This window comes from Capricornis sumatraensis, chromosome 2, assembly GCF_032405125.1.
Source record: "Capricornis sumatraensis isolate serow.1 chromosome 2, serow.2, whole genome shotgun sequence".
Classification (NCBI taxonomy): Eukaryota; Metazoa; Chordata; class Mammalia; order Artiodactyla; family Bovidae; genus Capricornis; species Capricornis sumatraensis.
This window is the reverse complement of record NC_091070.1, coordinates 159,216,467-159,244,425: the sequence shown is the minus strand read 5'-3', so window position 1 is coordinate 159,244,425 and position 27,959 is coordinate 159,216,467. Positions and strand designations below refer to the sequence as shown.

At 40.8% G+C, this 27,959-nt stretch overlaps 2 protein-coding genes across 2 annotated transcripts; both read right to left on the bottom strand.

Moving 5' to 3' along the window:
* Positions 1-523: 523 nt before the first annotated feature.
* C2H1orf52 (chromosome 2 C1orf52 homolog) lies at positions 524-7,577 on the bottom strand. The gene is made up of 3 exons (XM_068966127.1): positions 7,302-7,577; positions 6,469-6,667; positions 524-967 (listed from the first exon to the last, which is right to left on the bottom strand). Exons 1-3 carry the CDS (start codon positions 7,575-7,577, stop codon positions 894-896), a joined length of 549 nt encoding a protein of 182 aa, XP_068822228.1. The 3' UTR covers positions 524-893.
* Positions 7,578-14,312: 6,735 nt separating this feature from the next.
* BCL10 (BCL10 immune signaling adaptor) lies at positions 14,313-23,534 on the bottom strand. The gene is made up of 3 exons (XM_068965560.1): positions 23,207-23,534; positions 17,357-17,645; positions 14,313-15,437 (listed from the first exon to the last, which is right to left on the bottom strand). Exons 1-3 carry the CDS (start codon positions 23,261-23,263, stop codon positions 15,091-15,093), a joined length of 693 nt encoding a protein of 230 aa, XP_068821661.1. The 5' UTR covers positions 23,264-23,534; the 3' UTR covers positions 14,313-15,090.
* Positions 23,535-27,959: the final 4,425 nt, after the last annotated feature.

The following is a 27,959-nucleotide window of genomic DNA, read 5'->3' as shown; positions in this document are numbered from 1 at the left end:
TTTGCTACATCTAGCAACTTGTAGAAGATCCTTATCTCTGGCAAGCGTACTATATAAGAGGCAAATATACAAAAGATCATAACATAAGGTGTATGTGATAAGTGCAGTAACATAACCAGGAGAGATCTCCCGATTAACACAGAAGAGTACCTGGAAAATAGGGTAACTGCAGTTCCTAAGAGATGACTAAATGCAGATTGCCAGATACATGGTTTAGTGTGATTTCCAGAATTCAAGTGTCCTGAGTTAAATCCCAAATCCACTGCTCACTAGCTGTGTAACCTTGGATAAATTAATCTCTATTATAAAATGAGGCTACTAATACCTGCTTTATTAGGCTACAGATCAGAGATAATACATGCACAAAGCACCTAGAACATGGAGGCACTTCCAAAATGGAAATATCCACTATTAGAAGGTCACATGGCAAAAAGGGTACTTGTCACAGATATTCAAATGTTAATGTTATACAGTAATATCGGTAAATTTATTTTTATGATCTATTTACACTGTACAAACACTGTTGAAAAGCACCCTACAAGTTCACAGTACATTACAATGTATTTACTTTAAAAATATACTCCTTTATAAAAGGTTCACAGAACACTGGCATGTCAACTTGGGATGAAACTCAAAGCATGTCACCAATTCTGCAGTAGCAAGAATGCTTCCGAGCATTGTCAATTACACAATCACAAGTCACCATTTCAGTTTTAAATACATATTTTTAAATAAAAAATGAATTCTACAGTGGAACGTTCCAGCAGGAATAATCATTAGTTAATTAACATATATTTTCATGGAGACGTTGTTTCATAATAATTTACAGTATCAACTTAATTTGCCAAAAAGACCCACAAGTTTTGCAGTCCAAAGATTCTTGTCATTCTTGTCTATTTTTTCTTCTTTGTTGGTTCTCCCAGTTCTACTTTGCGCTTTTTAGAAGTATGCTCATCTTTTTCATCATCTTTAAATAGGAAAGGAAGAGTTTCAATCAGTAACTTTAAAAAAATATTAAACATTAAAATTTCATTGACTCTATAATAAAATCATCATCCTCAACTAATGTTTCTTTCAAAGTTTTCCAATAAAAAACAAAAACTTAAAGGCAGCTGACAATAAGAAAATCAAATTTGTTCTGATAAAGTGATTCTCAAATATTCTACAGTATATACATGGTGAATATTTAAATACATAATCTACATGTTAAGAATGGGATATTTTCTGTTGTTTTTTACAAAAGAAGATGTCAATTTAACCATGACATTATTTAAGTGACTATCTGGTAGTCTTTCCCTTCTAATCTGCCTTCTCTCTCCCACAAACAACTTCCCTCCCTATTTCATCTCCCCATCCCCACCCCCACATTTACTTTTTGAAGTTAAAAAAGCACTCACAGGTAGATGGTTCACTGAAACCGTATTTTCAATTTTGTCCTATGTAGGTAGTTCTACTTTCTCCCCCATTCCCAGGAGGGTCAGAATATTCCAATGGCAAGACAAAAACAGGCTTCTTCCCCCCCTTCATATTATGGAGAATCGGGAGAGGGGAGGGGAGAAGAACCTCAAATTAAAACCATGTCGTTTACACTTTTCGAAAACGTTATTAGTATCTGTAGTCACAGAAAAATTTTAATTAATAAATAAAAATATTGTAAAATCTGAAACAGTGGACCCTTTAATTCAGTTACAACAATCCAGCTACACATTTCAACAAAATACAGGGTAGCACAGAGCAGCTGTTAGTTCCCATCCTTGAACAAACGTGTGGCATTATTTTAAGAACTCCACACAGATGGAATAAATTATATGTAGGAGATGTTATGATTTATAAAGTACAAATTTATTTTAAGCACATCACTGAATTCTTTGTACTTTATTTCTCAATCAAGAGACACTCAAAGTTCAATAACTACCCATGTGGTAACCTATAAAAAAATGTTCTGATGCGAAAGGGGACTTCATATTAAAAAATCTGGGAAGCCAACTGATATAGAACATGGACTTTTTTTTTCAACTTCCCTTTTATTATTAACTGTCAAGAGAACAATGCCAACGTCACTGTTATTATTCAACACTTCACAGTCATTTTTACATGTTATTTTTTGATATTCTTCTGATAAAGACTGAGGAGTTCTGTCACTACTCTTTTTTTAAAAATTGGATTATAATTGACACTAACATTAGTTTCAGGTGTACAACACAGCGATTTGATATTTTTATATATTATGAAATGATCACCATAATAAGCCTAGTTATCACCTGTCACTGCACAGTTATTACAGTATTACTGACTATATTCCCTATGCTGTACATTACATCCCTGCACTTTAACTCATTCTATAGCTGGAAGTCTGCACCTCTTAATCCCACTCACATGTTTCACCTGTCCCCTTAACTCCTTCCCTTCTGGCAACTACCAGTTTGTTCTCTTTATCAAGGAGTCTGCTTCTGTTTTGTTTGTTCATTTGTTTTTCGGATCACAAACTCATTATGGGAAAAATAAACTGAAAACCTTAAGCCGGGACTTTCCTGGTGGTCTAGTGGTTAAGAATCTGCCTTGCAATGCAAGGGATGTGGATCAGGGAACTAAGATCCCACCTGCCTTTGAGCAACTAAGCCCTCGCATGGCAACTACTGAGCCCATGTGCCCCAACTAGAGAGTCCAAGTGCCACACCAAAAAAGATTTTGCATGAGGCAACTAAGATCCAACTCAGCCAAACATAAATAAATTAAAAAAAACAAAAGAAACCCCCTAAGCCTTCAATTCCCTTCTGATAACTACCATATTCAGAATATTTCTTTTGTTGATATGGACAATAATTAGTATCAAAGCAGGTAATGCATCTTCAAAACCAGCCAAGGTCTTTGTTTTTTAATTGGATTCTAATTATCACCATGCGCCTGGTGGGCTGCCGTCTATGGGGTCACACAGAGTGGGACACGACTGAAGTGACTCAGCAGCAGCAGCATGCCTGACTTTTGAGATTCCTTTCACTAGTAATATAAAAATTGAAATTACTTTTAAACTCTACTAGAAAATGCACTGCTAACATATACTAAAAAGACGATCCTAAGACACTTCTGCTTTTAGTCTGTCACTTACTACAAGAACACTTAACTGAATAACAAGGAAAAACAAACTACTGAGGCTAGAAAAATAACTTCTTACTAGTCGCTGAACAGAAGAGCTAATGCCATCTAGTGATATAACAAGGCATTGCCTTAGGGAAAAAAAACGAAGTGTTTAATCAACTTTACTGAGTTTCTTATTTTTACTCTGTGCTATCTACTACAGATGCACTAAGGAAGCAGTTGTTTTATATGGAATTCACATCACTTGAAGCAAACAAGTTTAAATTATTAACAGAAACTAACTTTATAAATTCTTTAAACAAGTGCTGGTAAGTAGTAAGGCTCTGTAATGAGTTTTGAATTTTTCCCAGCTTCTTCTATCTAGAAGGAGTTAACTGGTAAAAAGAGGCCAAAGGGCAGAAAAATGAGAAGAAAAGTAAAATCAAAGTTATCTGATAATCTAGAAAATGAGATAATTTAAGAGTGTGGAACTTCTAATACAAGATTTTTTATGAATTTTAAAAAAAGCTAAAAAAAGATGATGGGAAATCGACTTGTTAACATGGCACAGGAGACTGAAATGGCAAAAATCACTTCTAAGAAGGAAGGTTATTTATTACAAAAAAAGGACAGTTACACTCAACAACCAACATTAAAGTCAGAACTGAAGATTTCAGTATTATCTTTCAATCTCATAATCCAGCTTTAAGCTGGCTGAGCACTGGGATCCTTTTGTTTTTTGACATTGCCAATATCCACTTCCTAGTAGAGGGCCATCGTATGGTCAGAAATTATCATGGGACTAGCAGCATTATCTGACACATATTTTCTTCTATCTGAATTTAAAAGGCAAGCTGGAAAAAAGATAATTCTTTCTACTTGTTTGTCCTGGTATATAAGCCTAGGCTTTTCCACACAGGAACAAAGAGAAGAGCACCAGTCTACTGACAACCTGGATTGAACATTAACTCTAATGGCCTTACTGCCGATTCTTCCCACAGGACAGATACTTCTCAAGCACCCTGGCTTGGAAAACATCAAGAGACTAAACCCCAGTTTAATAAAGCATCGTTTCCATTTAAAAATCTGATTCCTGTTCTGTCTCTTCCTACTTGTGTGAAGTTAGGCAAATTCTTTAAGCTGCAACTGTCTCCTTGTCTACAAACAGTAATAACAAACATACTAACTCTGTACTAGGTTGCTAAGAGTAAGAAAACTTAGGTAAAAGTATTATTTTAGAGCTTGGCATTGTCTAGTTTTGTGACCTTGGACAAGTCACATAAGCTCTTGTTTCGACATTTCCCTAATGGTTTCACAAGGGGTTGTAAGGATTAAAGGTAATTTATGCAAAAGTGCTTTTTATTAACTATATAAAACTACTATAAAATGAGGCATTTTAAATGTCCACTTCATTTGGCATCTCCAAAGAGATGCCATTTACTGAAAATATGCCTTCACTAGTGATTTCTAATTCACACCAGAAGTCATGAAAAAAATGGAAAAACCAGGTAGAATCAAAACTGGAGAGTAATATCCCCTTTAGTCAAAAAAAAAAATGAGAGTATACACTTCAGACTGTATACTCCATTTAACTGTCCCATCTCTTTAGGGTCCTTTAGTCAAAAATGTTTCTTTAATCTTTCTTTGACTTTCATGATCTCGATACTTTTGAAGACTCAGCTCATTATTTTGTGGAATTATCCTTCAATTTGGATATGTTTGTGTTTGACAGGAATATCACCAATGTGATGCTGTGTTCAAGTGACAGTTATGATTTGTCCTATTACTTATAATGTTCAGTTTAATCACTTGATTAAAATCGTGTCTTCCAGGCTTCTCTACAATGAAGTAACTCCAAAATGAAGTTACTATTTTTTTCCATTTGGAATTAACAAGTATTAATTTTCTGAAAAGATATTTTAGATCTGAATAAATATCCTATTCCTTAAAAAACGCAAACAAAAACTGGAGTAAGACCTTCAACCAGTTTGTTACCCTTTCTCTCACAAGAAAATTCTCTACAGTTGTAAAAGGAGCTAAGTAAAGTAAGCACTTGTATTATGGGAAGATCAGAAATTTGTGTAAGAAAAATAGCACACTCTTCCATAAAAATGACAGTCAAAAATATTTAGTCCAATAATCCATTAAACAGTTAAAATGTACTACAAATGGCAATACAAACATGAATAACCCCTGGATCCTGGTATTTAAGAAACTCATTTTTATAAAGGAGACAGACTTACGAACAAACAGCACATAAAGAGTGGTAAGTGCCATCCATGGGAAGCCCAGGTGGCTCAGTGGGTAAAGAATCCACCTGCCAATGCAGGAGACACAGGAGACTCAGGTTGGTTCCCTGGGTGGGGAAGATTCCCTGGAGAAGGGAATGGCAACTCACTCCAGGATTCCTGCCTGAGAAATCCCGTGGACAGAGCAGCCTGGCAGGCTACAGTCCATGAGGTCACCAAGAGTGGGACGTGAAAAAGAGTCGAACGTGACTGAGTGACTGAGCATGCACATGCATGTGGTACAGAGGAACAAATCTTTAACCACAGACTAAGGAGAAACATATATGGAACCACTGAAGGTATTAAAGGAACCATTAAATAGCTTGGTCTATTCAGTGCTGAATTTTAAGATCTTAAGAGATGGCAACCTGCTCTAGTAATTTTTCCTGGAAAATGCCATAGACAGAGGGGCCTGGCAGGCTACAGTGCATGGGGCTGCAAAGAGTCGGATGCAACTGAGCACATAAACTACTACAAGGGGGCCATGTGAAATGAGGGCAGAGAAAAATGTAGTCTATCACAGAGGCCTGACTCTGCTGCTGGTGAAGGGTTTTAAGTAAGTGAGGCCAGAAGGTGGAGTGGGTAAAAGTATGGAAGTAGAGATTACTGTGATTACTTATGACTCCTTTTTCCTACTCTAACTACCTAACACTTAAAATCCAAGCAAGAGATGGAATCACAATATTATGAACAAGGCAAGACAACTAAGTCATTATCTTACTACTATTTTTAATCATTATGTATTAAGGGTAAGAAATTCATTTTGTGATGCTAATTTTAGCTCTAAAGCACAACTGCTTTAACATAAAGCAAAACCTTCACCACTTCACAACTGTGATTACAACAAAGAGTTTATGAAGTGACTCATGTTGCTCTAACAATAAGACATCATATATCACACATAATACTGGTTGAGATATCAAAGATTTCACTTTAAATCCTGAATATTTTATGACCTTTCTCAAAAACAGAGCAAAAGATAGCCAAAGACCATCATAATCAGTTTAACTCAATAGATTTAAATTTCATTCGTTAAATATCTCATTCTTTTAAAACTCATCACAGGGATCAAAAGGTATTACCACTGGAGTCTGACTTTCCTCACCTGATTCCACTGTCTCCTCCCCTTCTGGTAGAAGCCTAGCTTTCTTAGCATTCTGTGGGGCATCATCACCATTGTCCTCATAAATGTTAGACCATTTTATTGCCATATCCAGCTCTGGAGGGGGAGGTTTCTTCTCTGTAGAGTACGTCTCCGGAGGTGGTACATAGTTTGACTTCCATATTTTGAATTCCTTTGGAGGCTGTTAAGCAAACACATTAAGAAGCACTGTGAGGAACCGAGGTTTCTATAATCGATGTGGGCACATGCAACTCCCTGCCGTTCGCTTACTGTTCAGGTTGACTTTTTTTTTTAAGGTTTAAAGACACATTTTTCCATCAAAATCACAATACTGTTAAGTGAAAAGCCAAAGGGTTCCCTGTACGAATAAAGCTAATAACTTTTAGTTACCAAAGAAGAATCCAGTCTCAGATACTACGCCAAGGCTGACCCCTTCAGGAGGCTGCAGCAGACACTGTCTTGGAGGCAGCACCGCAGGCACTTCGGCGTCAAAGGGAAGGGGTCTCGGGGAGAAGCTGCAGCAGGGGGGGCGGGGGAGTCACCACCGTTAGTCCTCGCCGCGCGGGGTCAGGGCACCGAGTGTGGAGGTTTGGGTCTCCTCACAAGGGGGCGGGGGCTGCGGGTCCAGTATGACACCCACCAGGCTGGGGGAAAGGGGCCCGGGCTCCCCAGGGCTGGAAGTGGGACAGGGTGGTGCGGCATCCCGCAGGGCGTGACTGCGTGTGAGGGGCGGACAGCTGGTCCTCAAGACGGGGCTCAGGAGGAAGGGGGTGGAGGCTGGGACCAAGATCGAGAAACGGGGTCGGGGACCTCACCTCCTCTGGAGCTTTGACGACGTGCCTCTCCCAGTCTATCTGTTTGTTGAGCGGATTGTAGAGAAAGGCCGGGCGACTCACGCTCCGGAACAGCTCGTCTGGTCCAGGCAGCCGCTTCTCCGCCTTGTTCCCATTGCCGCCGGCCGACTTCGCTGGATCTTGGGCCTTACGACTTGTCTCCTCCGGCTCGCTGTTATCCTCCTCGTCCGAGGAGCCTGAGCTGCTGCTCCCGTAAGCCGCGAAATAGCTCAAAGGATCCTTCTCCTCCGCTGCCATGACTGCTGCACCGTTCCGCCCAGGGCTCCGCCGGAAACCGGAAGTCACTCCAGGGCCCGCCCCGCAGTTGACCCCGCCCCAAGTCTCGCTGGTGGGCCGGAGGCCTGCGCCCCCTGGCGGTTGCGTCGCGTTTTTGCGCCCGGGTTTGTCTTTCCTGGTGGCTCAGAGGTTAAAGTGTCTGCCTGCAATGCGTGAGACCTAGGTTCGATTCCTGGGTCGGGAAGATCCCCTGGAATAGGAAATGGCAACCCACTCCAGTATTCTTGCCTGGAGAATCCCATGGACGGAAGACCCTGGTAGGCTACAGTCCACGAGGTTGCAAAGAGTCGGACACGACTGAGCTACTTCACTTCTGGGGGACTGAGGCTGAAGGCTGGCCTCACACGTCCCTAAACAGGGAGTTCTAATGCTCATTACTGAGAGGGCTTGAAAAGAGAGATCCCGAGACGGTAGTCTCAACCAAACTTTCAGATACAGTACGGCTTTATTAAAGGCAGAGAAGAGCTGAAAAAATTTCTTTTCACTGCCACCTTAAAGCCCTTGCCCAGTGAGACCGGGATTTCTTCCTGTTTGCGCAGCATCTCTTCTTCAAAATAGAATTACTCGTCCCCTCTGTCGTCATGGAAGACCTCTGCGGGTAAGTGGTCAAGCAGAATTCTCTCCTGCTTCACCTCATTCCAGCGCACTCTGAACAACCTTCTTTGTTGGAACTTCTCTTGTATTGCATCACACCACTCTGAGGGATCCTCCAAACTCTATGGCTTCTTATTGTCAGCCTCATTCCGTGCTGGCTTTGCTCTGTATGGCCCTTAAGTGTTGATGGTTCCCAACGTACTATACCATCGTTCAGGAACACTTACTAACCAGGTGTTACAGAGTTGCAAGTCAGACCATCCCTTTCCAGAGTGTTAACCACCTTAATGCTTGTGACTTCAACAGCCGGGTCTCCAAATCCAGTCTCTGCAAGGCAAGCTCTGAACCGCACCTCTACTTGGCTCTTAAACTATCCCTATGGCCAGGTCTCAAACACCCACTTAAAGATCAGTAAATTGTTTTTCCATATAACTTGCTTCTACATTTGTGTCCCTCCCTTTTAGTAAATGATATAACCACCTGTTTAGCCACCAGGGAAACCAGAAATCTTTGACTTTTGGGGAACTCAGAAGAATGATACACACACGAAGGCAATAAAGTAGCTATCAGCGGTATGCATTCACAGACCCCACCTAAGGATGCCTAAGTCAGACATGACTGAGCAACTAAACAACAATGGTTTTTGTAGCCAAAGAATACAGATTAAAATTAACCAAGGGAAGAGATGTAGGGGGCAGAATGCTGGAGCCTTCCACATGCAGGGCTTGTCTTCTCTCAATGGAGGTGGACAGTGCTCACTTCTGCAGCAAAGATATGTGACAACCTGCATGGCACCATCAGGGGAGCCTCACCAGAGCCTGAGTCTCCAGAGGATTTACTGGGGATTGGTCATCCGGACATAGCCTCCAGCCCCACCAGAAAAGCGAAAAGTGAGAGTTGCTCAGTGTCCGACTCTTTGTGACCCCATGGATTATACAGTCCATGGAATTCTCTAGGCCAGAATACTGGAGTGGGTAGCCTTTCCCTTCTCCAGGGGAATCTTCCCAACCCTGGAATCGAACCCAGGTCTCCCGCATTGCAAGCAGATTCTTTACTAGCTGAGCCACAAGGGAAGCCCAAGAATACTGGAGTGGGTTGCCATGCCCTCCTTCAGGGCATCTTCCCAACCCAGGGATCGAACCCAAATCTCCCACATTGCAGGCAGATTCTTTACCAGAATCTGCCTGCTAAGTCGCTTTAGTCATATTCGACTCTGTGCGACCCCATAGATGGCAGCCCACCAGGCTCCCCCGTCCCTGGGATTCCCCAGGCAAGAACACTGGAGTGGGTTGCCATTTCCTTCTTCAATGCATGAAAGTGAAAAGTGAAAATGAAGTCGCTCAGTCGTGTCCGACTCTTAGCGACCCCATGGATTGCAGCCCACCAGGCTCCTCCATCCATGGGATTTTCCAGGCAAGTGTACTGGAGTGGGGTGCCATTGCCTTCTCCGCTTTACAGGAACCGATCACCTTTAATGAGGCGAGAAGGGGCAGCAGTCAGATTAGTGAGCTGCAGCACTAACCCAAGAAAAGAGTAAGTATATAGAGGCATATATATGTGGAAATCTACTGTCTTAAGGGGGCCTGTTCTTCTTCAAGGTTGTTCGGAGTAGTTATCTCTTAAATGGCTGGGGCAAGGAATTCTGGAGATTGGTCAGAGGCTGCTATCGACTGGGAGCTGGGTGTAATCAACCTTAAGGTCCATTTTTTTTTCCTTCGTGTGAGAGAGTTTTTTATTGTGCATAGGATGGTGGGAAGGACCCAGAGGGGAGTTTTAACTCTAGGCTATTTTGAGCCGTGTAACTTTCCTTCACTTCCCAACCCAGGAATCGAACAGGGGTTTCCTGCACTGCAGGCAGATTCTTTACCAGCTAAGCTACCTGGGAAGCCTATACTAGTCTCTAATACACCTTTTATTTCAGTATACTAAAAAGAAAGAAGAAAATTCAAACTTCTTACAATGGTTTATAAATCCTTTCATATCTGATCTTATCTTACTTGATAGTGAAATCTTACTTTTCAATCCAGGCTCCAGAATTCCCTAGTCATCCCTCTTACGATCCTGCCTGTATTGTCCTCACTAGTTTATATTCTTGCCTCAGGCCTTCTGCACTTGATGTTCAGTCCAGTTCAGTTGCTCAGTTCTGTCCGACTCTTTGCGACCCCATCAACTGCAGCACACCACGCCTCCCTGTCCATCACCAACTCCCGGAGTTTACCCAAACTCATGTCCATTGAGTCAGTGACGCCATCCAACCATCTCATCCTCTGTTGTCCCCTTCTCCTCCTGCCCTCGATCTTTCCCGGCATCAGGGTCTTTTCAAATGAGTCAGCTCTTTGCATCAGGTGGCCAAAGTATTGGAGTTTCAGCTTCAACATCAGTCCTTCCAATGAACACCCAGGACTGATCTCCTTTAGGATTGACTGGTTGGATCTTCTTGCTCAAGGGACTCTCAAGAGTCTTCTCCAACACCACAGTTCAAAAGCATCAATTTTTCTGTGCTAAGCTTTCTTTATAGTTCAACTCTCACATCCATACATGACTACGGGCAAAACCATAGCCTTGACCTTTGTTGACAAAGTAATATCTCTGCTTTTTAATATGCTGTCTAGGTTGGTCATCGGAGAAGGCAATGGCAACCCACTCCAGTACTCTTGCCTGGAAAATCCCATGGATGGAGGAGCCTGGTAGGCTGCAGTCCATGGGGTCGCTAAGAGTCGGACACGACTGAGCGACTTCACTTTCACTTTTCACTTTTATGCATTGGAGAAGGAAATGGCAACCCACTCCAGTGTTCTTGCCTTGAGAAGCCCAGGGATGGGGGAGCCTGGTGGGCTGCCGTCTGTGGGGTCGCACAGAGTCGGACACGACTGAAGTGACTTAGCAGCAGCAGCAGGTTGGTCATAACTTTCCCTCCAAGGCGTAAGCATCTTTTAATTTCATGGCTGCAGTCACCATCTGCAGTGATTTTGGAGCCCCCCAAAATAAAGTCAGCCAGTTTCCCCATCTATTTGCCATGAAGTGATGGGACCAGACACCATGATCTTAGTTTTCTGAATGTTAAGCTTTAAGCCAACTTTTTCACTCTTTTCTTTTAATCAGGAGGCTCTTTAGTTCTTCTTCACTTTCTGCCATAAGGGTGGTGTCATCTGCATATCTGAGGTTATTGATATTTCTCCCGGCAATTTTGATTCCATTTTGTGCTTCATCTCACCCAGTGTTTCTCATGATGTACTCTGCATATAAGTTAAATAAGCAGGGTGACAATATACAGCCTTGATGTACTCCTTTCTCTATTTGGAACCAGTCTGTTGTTCGATGTCCAGTTCTAACTGTTGCTTCCTGACCTGCATGCAGGTTTCTCAAGAGGCAGGTCAGGTGGTCTGGTATTCCCATCTCTTTCAGAATTTTCCACAGTTTATTGTGATCCACACAGTTTGCCTAAACTTCTCCCTAGAACTTCACACAGCTGGCTCCTTCCTTCTTATGATTTAGGCTGAGCTCAAATGTTGCTTGCTTTGAGAGGAGTGCCCTCATGCTGTTATACTCTGGTGCAAGTTACTTTTTAGCTCATACATGCCCTATTTTGTATCTGTGGCAGCTAGAATTATCTGGGTTTGCTTCTTTATTTTCTGTCCTCCAACTAGAATACGAGTTCTCTATGAGAACACAGACTTGGTCTGTTTTATATTGCTGTTATGTGCAGTACCTAGAATGATAGGTACCAGTAAATACTGAATTAATGAGCAAAAAAATACAGTCTCCACTCTTAACTGCCATCTGAGAAATGTTAACGAGAGCTACAGCAAAAACTAACAAACTAACAAAATTATGCAAAGCAATTATATTCCAAAGAAAAAATAGCAAATAAATAAAAATAGAAAAAAAAATTTTTTTTAAAGCATGGAGTTATAGAAAGAACACTGACCTAAAATATCAAACAGTCCTAGATTTCAATTCTAAAGAGATTGTTTCTCTGTTCAAAAAAAGGTAACAATAAAACCTTCCTTGCAGGGTTGGTATTAGCATTGAAAACAGTAACACACATGTGGAAACACCAAGCCACCAGTATTTGGCACCCAGTAAGACTGTGGTTTCCAAACATTGTTGCACACTGGAATCACCTAGAAATTTTGACACACTTCTGATGACTGTCTTTCATAATCCAAACATTCTGACATTCTCATTTAATTGGCAATGGGGTGTAGCCTGGCACTGGGATCTTTAAAAGCTCTTTAGGTGACTCTAAAATGAGCAGCAAAGTTTGAGAACCACCACAGGACAAGTGTCTGATAATTAAGTAGAATGTCAAGTTCGGAGTGAGGACTTTAGGAGCAGCGCTAAAATTACTCACAAATTGTGCTTAAATTTAGCTCTCTTTTCAGAAAACCCTCCTAAGAGTACATTTGCTCCTCGGTTAGCTATTTTTTTCCCAAGTCAATAATCATTGTATAATAAATATTGATCATACTACTATATGATTCATCAAACAACCTTTTATGCAATTGTTAAGTATATATATTTTAAAACATTTTTAATATTGAAAGGAAAGCTATGACAAGCCTAGAGAGTGTATTAAAAAGTAGAGACATAACTTTGCTTACAAAGGTCCGTATAGTCAAAGCTGGGGTTTTTCCACTAGTCATGTATGGATATGAGAGTTGGACAGTAAAGAAAGCTGAGCACCAAAGAACTGATGTTTTCAAATTGTGGTGCTGGAGAAGACTCAATTTTTAAGAGTCCCTTGGACAGCAGGGAGATAAAACCAGTCAAAGCTAAAGGAAATCAACCCTGAATATTCACTGGAAGGACTGATGATAAAGCTGAAGCTCCAGTACTTTAGCCACCTGATGTGAAGAGCCAATTCCCTGGAAAAATTCCTGATGCTGGAAAAGATTGAAGGCAAAAGAAGGGGGCAACAGAGGATGAGATGGTTAGATATCATCACTGACTCAATGGGCATTAATGTGAGGAAACCCCAGGAGATAGTAAATGACAGAGGAGCCTGGTGTGGGTCTCAAAGAGTCAGACATGACTTAGCGACTGAACCTAACAACAATATAGGAAACGGGACAGGGGCGGGTATATGGGAACTCTACTTTCTGCTCAAGTTTCCCATAAACCTAGGACTGCTCTAGAAAATAAATTCTCAACTTTTAAAATAATTTAAAAAAGTGACTCAAAGGTGTATTTTTTTATATTAAGTGATAATGTTATCTGTGAACTTTTTCACTACTGCATTAATCAACCCAATAACCAGCTGCACTCTATCATGTCAGACTACCATTCAAATTTACATTTTTGGCAACGGCTGGTTTTCAGTGTTTAAAGGAAAAAAACGGACTTCATAGGATTTAGAAAACCCAAAAGCCTAAATTTGAAAACCCAAAAACCTTAAATTTTATTACCTACATAGTTAGTCAACAGTCTGAAAGAAAAGTATTAATATAAATATAGGTGGTACAGCATATCTAAATTACGATCTTTGATTGCAAGTAAGTCTTAAAAAAAAGTAACTGTGTATCAAATTTTATTTTAATAAATGAAAAGCCTGCTTCTGCTTTTTAAAAAGATTTCTTCAAACATAATGTCATTTTTTTTTTCAACTGCCAATATCTTATTATGCTATCCTGGAGGTGAATCATGCTTCTCTAAAATCCTTGGAAAATGTTTATACTATAAAAATCACCCAGTCTTTAAAAACATTTAAAAGCCAATACGCCAGTCTTCTTCATGATTGATAATTTCATTAGTCCATTCAGAAATGAACTTTATCTCACAACTTGAAGTAATATTTCCTATAAAAATTGTTCTAGGTATTTCCTATTGAAAAAATAGAAACTTCCAAAACACAGCACTACAACTTAAAAATGTTTATTTTCAATAGCATATTTCCATCTCTGCTTTTTGCAAGTAATGGAAATATATATGAGACAGGTATCTGGAAACAGATAATTATAATTTAATGAAAACAATGAAAGCAGAAGATTTATAAATTTGTAAAATAAGTCATACTTTGTCATAGAAAAAATGATCTGCTTGTTCCAGACAGTATTAAAAATAGAATGTAATATACACACACAAAAACCATTTTGTCCTAATTATTTCAATTGTACAGTGGTCTTCATAAAAGGGAACAAAAAATACAGAAAAAAGTATTTTTAAAAATCTCATCAAATTATATGAAATAACTGAAGTTTATGCTAAGATTTTTCTTTAGGAATAAAAATGATAAAGCAAAGAATGTCACAATTTTAAGGAAGTAGTATTTATTAGTAATATTAGTAAGACATGTGTTTTGGCAAATTGATACCTTAGCCGGCTCAAACTCCATTAGATATCCCTCTGAATCAAAAGGGGACTTTGCAAGTGTCTGGAAGCCAAGTAAGTGGGGAAAAGATTTTTTTCTGTCTGCTGGCAGTTTTCCCAGTAGTGATAGGCTTTATTACCAAATGGAAACAGCTTAATTCTGAAAATTTACTGCTGAATGGTTGGAAAGGACTATTAGACTGTGAAACTTACTAACGCAAACTCACAAGGAAGAAACATTATTCACAGTCTAACATTCTATTCTCAAATAGAGAAATGTTGTCTATTAAAGTTAGTCTAAACACACAAAGAGAGTGAAAACACTAAATCGCAAACTTTTGAAATTTGAAAATACTGAAAAGTACATGATCAACATTGAATATGATCAACACTTACTTTAGCTCTCTAAAAATATGCTTTTTATTCTAGAAAATTCTATTTACAAAGTATGTTTATGTTGCATTTTATAAAACATGTATCAATATTAGTAAGTCACTGTAGCAATTTTATGATTCATATCCTTTTCAATATTTTTTGTCATCATTAAAAAAAAATAAAAGGCAGTAAACTGTCATTGCCGCAAAACAGCGCGTGATCGTAAGGGAAGAAACATCTCACTAGAGTTTCCTTCTTCTTCTAACTGCAGCTCTGGAGGCAAAGGAGGAGCCCCAGGGTCCCCAGGTCTCGGAAGTGTAGTTGAAGAGAAGGTGGGATTTTCAGTTCTGCCTACTTCTAGAACAGGCAAATTCAGAGAAGAATCAGTAGAAAAAAAGGGGGCCGTGCTGGATTCTCCTTCTGGGTGATACATGATGGTGGATGCTCTCAGTTTCTCAGAGAAATTACTCTCATCTGAATTTGATCTAGAAAGGTTATTCGTGGCTCCATCAGGAAAAGGCTCACAGCTGCTACATTTCAGTCCTACAATACAATTATTCAGAGGTAAATAAGAAGTAACTAGCAAATGTGAATCCACACCCATCTTGGAACTTTTTAAAGATTATACAAATTTAAACAGGAGTTTATAAATTGTCATAATCCATTTCACATTTTATCTGCTCTTGACAATCATGAAGTATACTGCTTTTTACATTTTTGAGACAAGTGAATAATCTCAAGGAAGCTACATGACATGCTAAAATTCACATTTAATTTCTGTACTTAAACTTAACCATTGAAGGACCTGAAAAAATAAAGTAGCTCCTAAAATTAATCATAGAATAAGAAATAGCTTTTATAACTAAAAAATATTTTTAGGCATTCTAGTATACACACACACACACACACACACCATTACCCAATAAAAACAAAATTAAAACTGGATATATCCTAAAATTCTATAAGTTAAGTACTTTCAATTCCTGAATCATGGAGTATTAGAAGTGGAACGGATTCTGGAGAGCATCTGGGATAGCCTCTCACTATGAGAGACACTATGAGAAGACCGAGGCCCAGAACACTGAAGTCATGCCCAACATTCCAGGATTACTTCCTGCTAAGGTGACACCTAGAACCCAAGTCTCCTCTTCACATTACACAAAAAATATTCTGATGCTCAACCTACCATTTTACTTAAAGAGCAGTGGTTGTTCTGAACAAAAAAATTCTGTCATATCCAAAGGATATAGTCAACAATTAGCCTCATGGTGGAAATAAATACAAATGCATTTATCTTTCTGTTAGGCTTAGCAAATATTCAACCCAACTGTGTACAGGCACAGAAAGTTTCTGAGTTGACAGATTTGGTATAACACCTTCAAAGTCTGTAAAGCACATCTGTATGTCATTTTTTTTTTCCATTAGTTTTTCAACTTCACAATACAGTCAGCATTTCTGTCCCATGGAAGAGAAACTATTTTCTTAAATATGTTTCACGGGGAAACTTCACGTGTGTTCCAGCCTCAGACTTATAGACTGAGTTCTGTAAGGTAAAGTTAAATTACCCGTTTCTGTTTCCCTAGTGCTTAAAAGAGCTGGAATAGAGCTGTTATCACACTCACATCTATCTTAAGTGCTACGTAGAGAGAGACAGGGGGAAAAAATGGGGGATTTGGGGGAGAGGGGAATTTAAATTGTGCAGACAATTCTATACAGCATTCCAATCAGTGAGTGTGTGCTCCAGGGCAAGGGTGAAACAGAAGGGGTAAACGTGCTCCTCCCTTAATCAGTATCAGTTTCATACCTCTCTCATCTCACCAGACTGAGTGTGATTCTAGTGTTTAAAGTCACATATAATTTATACAACATGAGCCTTATCAACATAGGCCAACTATTTTATTGTATGATCAACTGGTGGAAGAAAAACCACCAGAGTTTATCAAACGTAAAATTTACCTATACACTGTTCTTTATATTTATGATCTGCATTTTCAGGGGTTACTTTTTAACAGATTAATCTTGCATTCTACTAACTTTAGAAACAAACTCCTGTGTTTCTATGAAATACTGCAATTTCATTATGGTTGTTTTCTATAAATATAGGGTTGCTGCTGCTGCTAAGTCACTTCAGTTGTGTCTGACTCTGTGTGACCTCATAGACGGCAGCCCATCAGGCTTCCCCATCCCTGGGATTCTCCAGGCAAGAACACTGGAGTGGGTTGCCACTGCATTCTCCAAAATGTAGTGTTAATGAACAGAAATACAGAACACTGAGCGATACTTCACTTTTCCAATGTAATGAAATCAAATAAGGTTAAAAAGATACAAATCAAATGTAATGCTGAAGCTTGAACTTTTTAAATAAAAGCAAAAATGGTCATTTCTGGGTTTTCTGTTCTTCATTCTACTTACAAAAGCATTGTTACATTTAAATGAACTTTTGGATACCTAAGATATCTTACCTTTCAGATGCTCTAGTTTTATATTCCTAAGTTTCAGCACTTCATCTGTAATCTTCTGTATAAGGAAGTTCTGTGTTTTTTCTCGTCGAATAGATTCGACCAGGGTATCCAGTCCTTTGGGGTTTTCTTGTAAGTAGTCTAACAGTTTTCCAGCCCTTTTTCTACTTGACGTTCGGCAAGAAATTTCTTCAGTGTCTTCTCTACTGAGTATTTTTTTTGCTCGTAGATGATCAAAATGTCTCTCAGCTATGATTTTTTCACACAGGTATACACGCAAATTTTCTAAAGCCTGAAAGAAATAAAATATGGCTTAATGTAACACCTAAGTCATACAGGTGACTGATGGTAAGTTAGGAATCTGACTGGTAAGAGAAAACATCCTGAAGTCAGGAAGCTCAGCCCTACTAAAGGCATGCTATTAAGATGAGTGAACAGGGTTTCCCTGGTGGCTCAGTGGTGAAGAGTCTGCCTGCTAATGCAGGAGATACAGGTTCGATCCCTGGTCCGGGAGGATTCCACATTCTGTGGAGCAACTAAGCCCGTGCATCACAACTCTTGAGCCTGTGCTCCAGAGCCTGGGAGCTACAACTACTGAGCCCACGTGCCGCAACTCCAGAGCCCATGCTCCCTAACAAGAGAAGCTACCACAATGAAAAGTCTGTGCACCACAACTAGACAGTAGCTCTCCACTTGGGGCAACATGAAAAAAGCCTGTGCAACAAAGAAGACCCAGCACAAAAATAAATTAAAAAAAATTATATACATTAAAAAAAAGATGAAGGAGGAAAGAGAAGTTCTCCGAGTAGATATTCCTCACTGCTTCCGTCCTGCTCTGATCTCATCTCCACAACTATAAGCCAAGATCAAACTATTGTGAGGAGGGGGCCAGTCTCTTCTAGCGATCTTGGGTCTGTGGAAATGAGAGGTATGCTGAGGGCCTTCAGAGGTAAAGATGAGAGCAGAGGTTACTGGACATTTTAGTTTCCATTTAGTAAGGAATCTATGATTAGTCAGGATGAGAGGATAACTTAGGGAGGTCTCATGGTTTATAACTTTCTCATTATTAATTTTGCATCTTTCTAGAGTAAAACCCCGAGAGAGAGAGAGAGAGAAAGAAAAAGAAAGAGCCTAAACTAAAGGGGACCATAATGTGTCTGTCTTTGGAGTCAGTTGGCAAGACAATAATCTAACTTAGTCTTGGGAGGTAGAAAGGTATGGGAGGAAAGAAACAGTGGATGTTGGGGAAAAAAAACCTAAAGAAATACAGAAAAAGAAATCACATAAACAGGCCTACACCTGACAAGGGCTTCCCAGGTGGTGCTTGTGGTAGAGAACTTGCCTGCCAATTCAGACCCTAGAGACATGGGTTTGATCCCTGGGTTTGGAAAGATCCCCTGGAGGAGAGCATGGCAACTCACTCCAGTATTCTTGCCTGGAGAATCCCACGGACAGAGGAGCCTGGAGGGCTACAGTCCATAGGGTCTCAGAGAGTCAGAAAAGAGTAAAGCAACTTAGCATGCATGCACACCTGACAAGTGCCTGCTGCTGCTAAGTCGCTTCAGTGGTGGCCGACTTTGTGCGACCCCACAGACGGCAGCCCACCGGACTCCCTCGTCCCTGGGATTCTCCAGGCAAGAACACTGGAATGGGTTGCCATTTCCTTCTCCATGACAAGTGCCTAGTGAGGCTTAATTAGCCAAAAACGATCTGGGTCTCCATAAATGGTATTAATAATTTGATGTGAGCAGCTGTATTACACAGCTCCTTCATTTACTAGATATGTGATCTCGGTAACTCCACTCCTTTGGACCTCAGTTTCCTCATCTGAGTGTAATGAGATATGTAATACTTAACATGTGTAAAGTACTTGGAAAAGTGCTTGGTACATATAAGTGATAAGTAAATGTTAGTGATGGTGCCAATCATGACTAATTTGATTTGCACTGACAAAGATGAACTAAAGGCAATGGAAAATCTTCAAAATACTCCAGTATATGGTGGCAGAAAAGTAGCTTAGGTGAAGGGTTTCCTAGAGTTCTCAGTCCACTAAATTCTCACATTTATTTATTCACACAAGACACATTTCACATATCTAAATGCCTAACATGCCAAGTGCTGACAGTGGATATGCAAAGATGAACAAGACTTAAATTCTGCATTAAAGGGCACATAGTCCAGTTGAAGAATACATTATTAACTCAAGTTAGTAATTATGAGATAATGGAATATGACCCAGAAAAAAAAAAGATATAGGTCAAGTAGTGGAGAAGCATAGAAGAGGCAATTTATTCTGCCTCTAGGACCTGGGAAATTTACAGAGGCCACACCTGAGCGAGAGGCATGAAAGGTATGTAGTAGGGGAAATTACATTTCCCTGTAGCCAAAACCTCATCAAAGGCTTATAAATAAGAAGCCATAAGAAAAGTTTTACAGAGGGCTGGCGGAAGCAAAAATTGGGGTCAGAGTGGACTAGACAACTGCTGCCATATCTTACATATATTATGCTGAGTGCATGAATTTCAGCTGACAGGATGAGGAGAGAGAAAAATAGATTTAAAAGATGAACTTCTTGGAAAACCTCATGTGCTTCCCTAAATTTTGCTATGTGATCGAGACTCTCTCCCTAGAGATCCCAATGGTACTTGAAATTCAACATGTCCAAAAACAAATTTATCTTCTCCTGTCCTTTTCCTCTGACATTGTAAACTCACTTGGGAGTACCACCATCTATTCAACAAGCTATAAATCTTCAATCCACCCTTGACTTTTCCGTTTCCACCCACCCACCAAATCTTGCTGATATTTATCTTCCTCAGCACATACATTCAAATCATCACCAAGTCTTATTACTACTATTTTAAAAAATGTCTGGAATTCTCCTGTTCCATCCATCTCCACTACCTGTACCCTGATCCAAATCACCATCATCTCTCACCTCTATAAAGTTCAAGAATCTCCTCATTAGCTGCCTTCTTCTCACTTTTGCTCACCCCAGTCCATACATTAGGCAGAGGAAATTCTTCAATAGGTCTCTATTACACTTGGGAAGAAAATTCCACTTTACTACCATCTATAAGACCCTTTATAATCTGGCTCTAGCCTACCATCCTAACTTCACCTCAAGGCACTCAACAGCTTGCCTGCATTAGATCCTCTGCAAATTCTATTCTGTCTAGAATGTTCTTCCCCAGTTCGGTCATATCCTTCAGGAATCAGTTTTAATATAACCTTCCCTGAACATCCTATCTCAAGTAATTTCTCCTCTTATCCTGTTATTGTCTCAGCACCTGTTCATCTCCTTTACAGTACTTACCATAATTTGAAATTATACATTTGTTTTCAACCCTAAGAACTCACATGTTAAAAGCACGCAAGAACCAGGAACATTTTGTTCAACTCTGTAAATCCTACACTTCGCAGAGTGCCAAGTAGATAATGTTTTGGATGAATGTAAAAATTCATCGTTATTTTGTGATTTGCAATCATCATTTTACATGTCTCCTCCTGCCCCAAGAAGTTGAGCTGTTCTCAAACTAGAATTTTGTCTTCGTTTTTAATTTTTAAACTGTTAGAATCAATAGCAGGATCAGCCTCACAGTAGTGTGTAGTCCATATTTATGAAACTGAACTAAATTCAAAGATGAGAGAAATAACTAGATGAGGTACACAGGGAGAAGCGATATAGTAAAGAAGTGGTAGCCTGGGAAGAAAAAAGAAAAGAAAGAAATGGGAGTTTCCATGTGGATAAGTCCTCTATATCTGCAGATTCTGCACCCTCAGATTCAACCAAGAATGGATCAAAAATATTTGGGGAAAAAAAAATTTCCAGAAGTTTCAAAAAGCAAAACTTGAATTTGCTGTGTGGGTCAACTGTTTACATAGCATTTACATTATACTAGGTATTGTAAGTAATCTAGAGATAATTCAGAGTATATGGGCAGATGTATGTACGTGACATGCAAATATTACACCATTTTATAAAAGGGACTTGAGTATCCATGAATTTGGTATCAGCAGTCAATCCCCCATGGATACAGAAGGAGAACTGTACACTAGTCACCAAGAGAGAGAATATAGTAGAAACAGCAAGTGGCTTTGGGGGAGGGATTATAAAAAATTCAATTTTAGACAAAGTGAGGAGTCTGAAGGATATAAAAGTGGACTTCCAGTAGATATTTGGAAATAAGCACTTAGAGATGAGAAGGAAGGAAGTCCAAATATGTGAAAACTTCTAAGGTCACAAACCATTTTGAAAATATCATGAACACAATTTCTAAAAAAAAAATGTGCACATACTGTTTTTCATAGATGTCCTGAAACCTGTTCATGATTCCCCAAGCTTATAAATTTCTGATACAGCTGTAAATTGAAGTCATGAAGATCAAAAGAATCAATGAACAGATGGGAAAAAATAAAGGCCTGGAAGCCTCCCTTCACATCTGTACAGGTTTTATATGTATAGGTTTTTAATGTACGTTTTATATCTTTTCACTTGAACCTCTCACTACCTGTCTTATCAACTATAAAATGGGAAAGACAATTATCTGCCTGAGAGGTTGTTGGGGATATTGTCAACTGTGAGACACAGCAAGCCTAGGTCTTGAAGTTCATGTTTTTACTGGCACAAATCTTGAATAACACAACACTCTTTTGTTCTTTAGTAGCTATCAATATCCCAGTCTTAACTAGAATATAAAGCAGGGGTGACTTTTTTTTTCTTTTTGTATCTTCCCAGGCCTAAGAACAGTACTTTCCATAAAATAAGTGCTCCACAACTATCTGTTGAAGGAGGAAACTAAGGCACACGTCCCAGTCATAACCAGTTTCCTTCTGCTAATTCATTATCAGAATTGCTCACAGTAATTCTGTAATTACTCACTGTAATTATGAGTACAGCACAATAAACCTTACAGGTGAGGGAAAAGCAAACAAACATTTAAAATGCTGTTGTTCTGTCTAGTTCACAAAGATGATTTTGTGTAAGTATTGCAGCGGTAAGCCAGAACACAGTTAATGTTCATGTTGTTTTTAATTTGAATATAAAGCATTTTGATGGTTGTCAGAGAAGTTTCATGTGGCAAAACACGTTACAAAAAGCAAAGGAAAAGAGAAACAGGTCAGACCTCAATAAACTCATTCTCTACGAATAAATACTAAGATCTGTGCACTTCACCATCCAAGCAGAAGACCATAATTTAGCTACTGAGTATCTCCAACGTTTACCTGTACATTAATTCTCGACTTCTTTTATTCTCCCCCCCACCCCCACCCCACCCCTTCAATTTAAATACGTGGGTGTTTCCTTAGTAGGGGAATTCCAGGTAGTGCTTTCAGCTGTCGAGCTTCCCCCAACCCCTTCTGCAAGTTTCTCGTATTTGCTCCGCTGCTTGGGATGCTCTATCTAGTCCAGCTTTTGCTCCAGGTCGAGCAGCAGCCAAGGCAGTCCGACTCAAGGATGAACTTGAGTCTTCGATCCCTAGCAACGCTGCTCCAAAGCGCATCTGGGGTGAAATCACCAGGGGATGAGTGAAGAGTGGGCAAGAAGCTGACTGTGAAGAAACGCTCCACTGAACAAGGTTTCAAAAACCCAAGCCCTGCTTTTATTGATTTAAAACGTGGATTAACAGGTCAGCTGGGGGCAGGTCACTTCCACCAAGGTTCCTCGCATGCAGGGCTCGTCGCGGTCCTGCGGTTCTCGGACGTTCCGCTTCTCCGACCCCGGGCTGCTCCTCCTCCAATTCCGACTCGGACGAGGACACTGGGTTTCCGCTTTCCTAGCCCGCAGAACTGCAGCCCGCCCCCGCCCGCCCCTAGCCCGCGACGGCACCTGGGCAAGGTTGTGCTACTCACGTCCTTCTTCACTTCAGTCAGGTCCTCCTCGGTGAGGGACGGCGCGGTGGGCTCCATGGCGGAGGCGGGAGATGGCGCTTCTTCCGGGTCCAGGAGCTCCGGCTGCGCCGCCCCGCCCAGGCTGCGGGCTTCGGCCTTCGAATGAAGGGGCAGAAGGGAGGCGGAGAGGGTCGGGAGGGAGAGGGCTGCCCCGTCGAGGACCGATGGACTAGTAAGTCAAACTGTGCCGCCTCCGGCAGAGCCGAGGGCGAATCAGACTTGTCCACAAGCGGAGTTCGGGGCCCCGGATCCTTCTCTCTCCCGGAGGCCCAGGAGCAGGCACCGCCCCTCGGTGGGCCGCCGGGAGAACCCGCCCAGTCTCTACAGCAGCCAATCAGAGCCAGCCTGCGGGACACCCTTGTCCCCGCCCCCTGCCGGAGCCTTTCAGGAGTGGCTCCGCCCACAGCCTCCTGAGCGTCAGCGTGTGGCAGCGGGGTGGCCTCCCCGTAGGAAATCGTTTCCGTGGGTTGGGTACGTAGCTGCTCTGCCTGCCTGCGGTCGCCGCCTGCGCAGACAGTTCGCAGGTGGAGTCGGGTCAATGCTTATCTGTACTTTATGGTTCCTCCCTTTTTCCCAGACCCTATCCAACGACTTCTGTTGCTGCTTGCTCCCTCGTTTTAAAACAATTTGGTCAGACACTGACATGCGTGCGTACACATAACATACCCGAGACGCATGTACACAGCCTATCAACAGTATTACATTTATGAAAGAGAACAATCGCCTACAATAACTAACAGTCCCAACACTTTAACACTGAATTTAACGTCTGCATTCTTTTTGGTCACTTTATTATCAACATGTTTCCTCATTTATTCATCCGTATAATGAAGGTTTTTCTACTTCATACCTCTCACAGGGCCTCTGTGAAAATTAAATGATGTGGTATCTGTTAGGTTCTTACAGGTTCTGGGCACACAGTACACAGCCAATTTATCATTATCTTACACCACGAAAACATGTATTTAGTCCTTACTAATATGTTCTAGGTATCTTATTTTGTAACCATTCTACCGTTGTACTGGGGAGCCTGATGAACAAATCACTATTCTCAGAATGGTATTCCAGCTACTGACAGAGGTGTATATACCCAGTAAAAATCTGGGTGGATGAAAAGCTCACAACAGAGTCCTGCGCACAAGAGGGTTGTTTGGACAACATGCTAAGTAAACTGGAAATAAAGTAGATGGTACTTGAAGCTAGAGGGTAGGTAAAAATGATAACAGGACCAAAACTAAATTTTGAACCCCAACAATTAAGGGAAGAGGAAGGAAAGGAATCAGAAAAGAACAACATTGCCAAAGCCACACCAAGCTATATTTGATCGCAACACAGCGGTTCTATTTTTAACATTAACATTATATCACATGTCTTTTTCCATATTGATACATAGTATTTTTTCTGATTGCTTAATCTTCCATCTGCTTGATATAATCCAATTTACTAAACCATTTGTTCTTTCGTTTCTCAAACATTTACTGAATATCAGCTATGTGCCAAAGACTGACTGCTCTAGGTGCTGGGGAAACAGCTGTGAACGAAATAGATAACAATTCCTTTCCTCCTGGAGTTTAAATTCTAGCGTATGTGTGTTTGGGGCAAGGCAAACAGACATTCAAAAAACATTGTGTAAGTTATTTACTATGTTAGAAGATAATGAATACTAAGAGAAATTGTAAGACAGGGCAATAGGATGAGGGTGTCTGGAGCAGTAAAATTTTAAATCGGCTGGTTAATGAAGACCTTATTGAGAAAGGGAGATTGGAATTACTACTTCATGGAACTGAGGGAATGAGCCATGTAGACACACGGAGAAAGAATACATTGAGAAGAGAAACAGTCAATGAAGAGGATCCAGTGTGACTGGGGAGGGGATAAAGTCCTTGTGTGCCACTGTAAAAGTTTACTTTGACTTTGCTCTGAGTCATATGGGCATACTCTGAGTCAGACGGGAAGCCACTGGAGGGTTCTGCACAGAGGAGTGATATGATCCGATTTACAATTTGAAAAAGGAACACTTTCACTGTTGCCTTGAGGGGCAGGAAGATGGGAGAGGGGAGACCAGATAGGGAGCTATCTCCATCATCTGGCCCGGAAGGTGGTGGCTCTGAATGGGGCTGGTAGTAGCAAAGGTGGTGAGAACATTTTGAAGTGGGGAAGTGATTTTATTTCCTTTTCAAAGACTCACTCTGGTGGCTGAGTAGAGAATAAATTATAGATATATAGGGTGGAAGCAGAGAGATCAGCTGGAAGCTACCAGAGTGATCCCAGCAAAGATGAGAGTGGTGTCACCAGGCTGGGAGCAGTGGTAAGTTCTTCCCCATGGTGACCTCAAGTGAGCGAAGTTGTTCAGTTGTGTCTGACTCTGCGACCTCATGGACTGTAGCCTACTAGCCTCCTCCACCCATGGGATTTTCCAGGCAAGAGTACTGGAGTGGGTTGCCATTTCCTTCTCCAGGGGATCTTCCCAACCCAGGGATTGAACCTGGGTCTCCCACATTGTAGGCAGGCGCTCTTACCGTCTGAGTCCCCAGGGAAGTCCTAATACGTGAACAATACGTGAACCGTGAACTTTCAGATGTTGAAGCTGGTTTTAGAAAAGGCAGAGGAACAAGAGATCAAATTGCCAACATGTGCTGTATCATCGAAAAAGCAAGAGAATTCCAGAAAAACACCTATTTCTGCTTTATTGGCTATGCCAAAGCCTTTGACTGTGTGGATCATAATAAACTGTGGAAAACTCTGAAAGAGATGGGAATACCAGACCACCTGACCTGCCTCTTGAGAAATCTGTATGCAGGTCCTCAAGTTATTCCTAATTTTTCATAGTTATAACAAATTTGTCCCTAAAATTTTTATCCACATATTCCCCAGGCCTTTTTTCTTTTGAATTATCATTTCTTTTTGGATAAGATCTCAGGAGCAGGAGTGCAGAGCCTAGTGACATGACTATTTTCTGTCTTTTCATGCATATTTCCACAGGTTCTCTCCAAGGGATTGATCCGTCTGTGTATGGCAATAAACTATAACTGCTCTGCTGATGAAAGAGGGGGCTCAGAACCTATCAAAGTGAAGGGATTTGAATGAGGCTGATTTGCTACATGCATTTTGATAGGGTATTATCATTATGAGGTTGCTGTTCTTTTAAGATTTATTTATTTATTCAGGATTTTTGGCTGTGGGCTTTTTTTTTTACTGTGTCTTTGCTGCTGCTCCCAGGCTTTCTCTAGTTGTAGTGCTCGGGCTCCTTAGTGCAGTGGCTTCTCTTGTGGAGCATGGGCTTCAGTACTTTTGGAATACAGACTTAGTTGCCCTGTGGCATGTGGAATCTTCTGGGACCAGGGATTGAACTCGTGTCTCCCACCTTGACAAGTGGATTCTTGACCACTGAACCACCAGGGAAATCTGAGATTGCTGTTCTTTTGTTCTTTTTTAAACAAAATACTTCAAACACACCAAATTATAAAAAATAGTATTACAAACACCCTATATTCCTTACCAAGATTTAACAAGTAGGATATTTTGCTGCATTTGCTTCTGTTATATTTTTTTATTGCCAAATATTAGTGGCAGACTAAAATTTGATTAGTTGCTGATTCTTGAGCCTTCTGTATGACCCTTACTATGCATCTGACTCTTTCCTTGTTGACTACCATTTCACTTCTGACACCTCCAGCCTTCTTCCTTATTTATTCCCTTTTCCATTTATTCAACTAAAATGTTGTCAGAATGGAAGTTATAAAATGAGGATAAGGGGTTGGGTGGGATGAGGAAGCCAAAAGGTTGATATTTTGTTTTTAAGGCCGTATCGCAATGTTCCTAAGTCACATAGTCTATGTCAGAGCAGCCACATCTGAATGTCATGTGCCTGGTCACAGAGCTAGTTCACATCAGGCCTTGCAATTCCCATGCCTGCTTGCATTCAAGTGCATCATCCTTTCATAAGCAAATTACTTCCCCTTTCTCTGCTCTATTATAGGAAGAGACATAATGAGGATAGGGCACAGATTAAAGAAAATCATCCTGCTCATTCTCTACTTTGCAATACTTCTACCTTTTCCCCACCCCCTCCATCCTCACCTTGACCTCTAGACTCATCATCTGCCTCTTTCTATGAAATACAAGGCATCTGATAAACGGACTATGAAGGATACAGTTAGGGCATGACAAACAAGACAGTATATCAGAGTGGTTAAAAATAAAGATGTTTGGTGTCTGACAGACTTAGGGTATTAGTTTCTTAGGGCTGCCTTGATAAATTACCGTACATGGGGTATAAAACAACAGAAATGTATTCTCTCGCAGTTAGAGGTTAGAAATATAAAACTGGCAGAACCATCACAGCTCCCTCTGAAGGCCCTGCTGCTGCTGCTGCTGCTAAGTCGCATCAGTTGTGTCCGACTCTGTGCGACCCCATAGACGGAAGCCCACCAGATTCCCCTGTCCCTGGGATTCTCCAGGCAAGAACACTGGAGTGGGTTGCCATTTCCTTCTCCAATGCATGAAAGTGAAAAGTGAAAGGGAAGTTGCTCAGTCGTGTCCGACTCTTATCGACCCCATGGACTGCAGCCCACCAGGCTCCTCTGTCCATGGGATTTTCCAGGCAAGAGTACTGGAGTGGGGTGCCATTGCCTTCTCCGTCTGAAGGCCCTAGGGAAGGTTAACTCTGCACCTCTCCCTAGCGTTTGGCAGCTGCTGTGGCAATCCTTGGCCT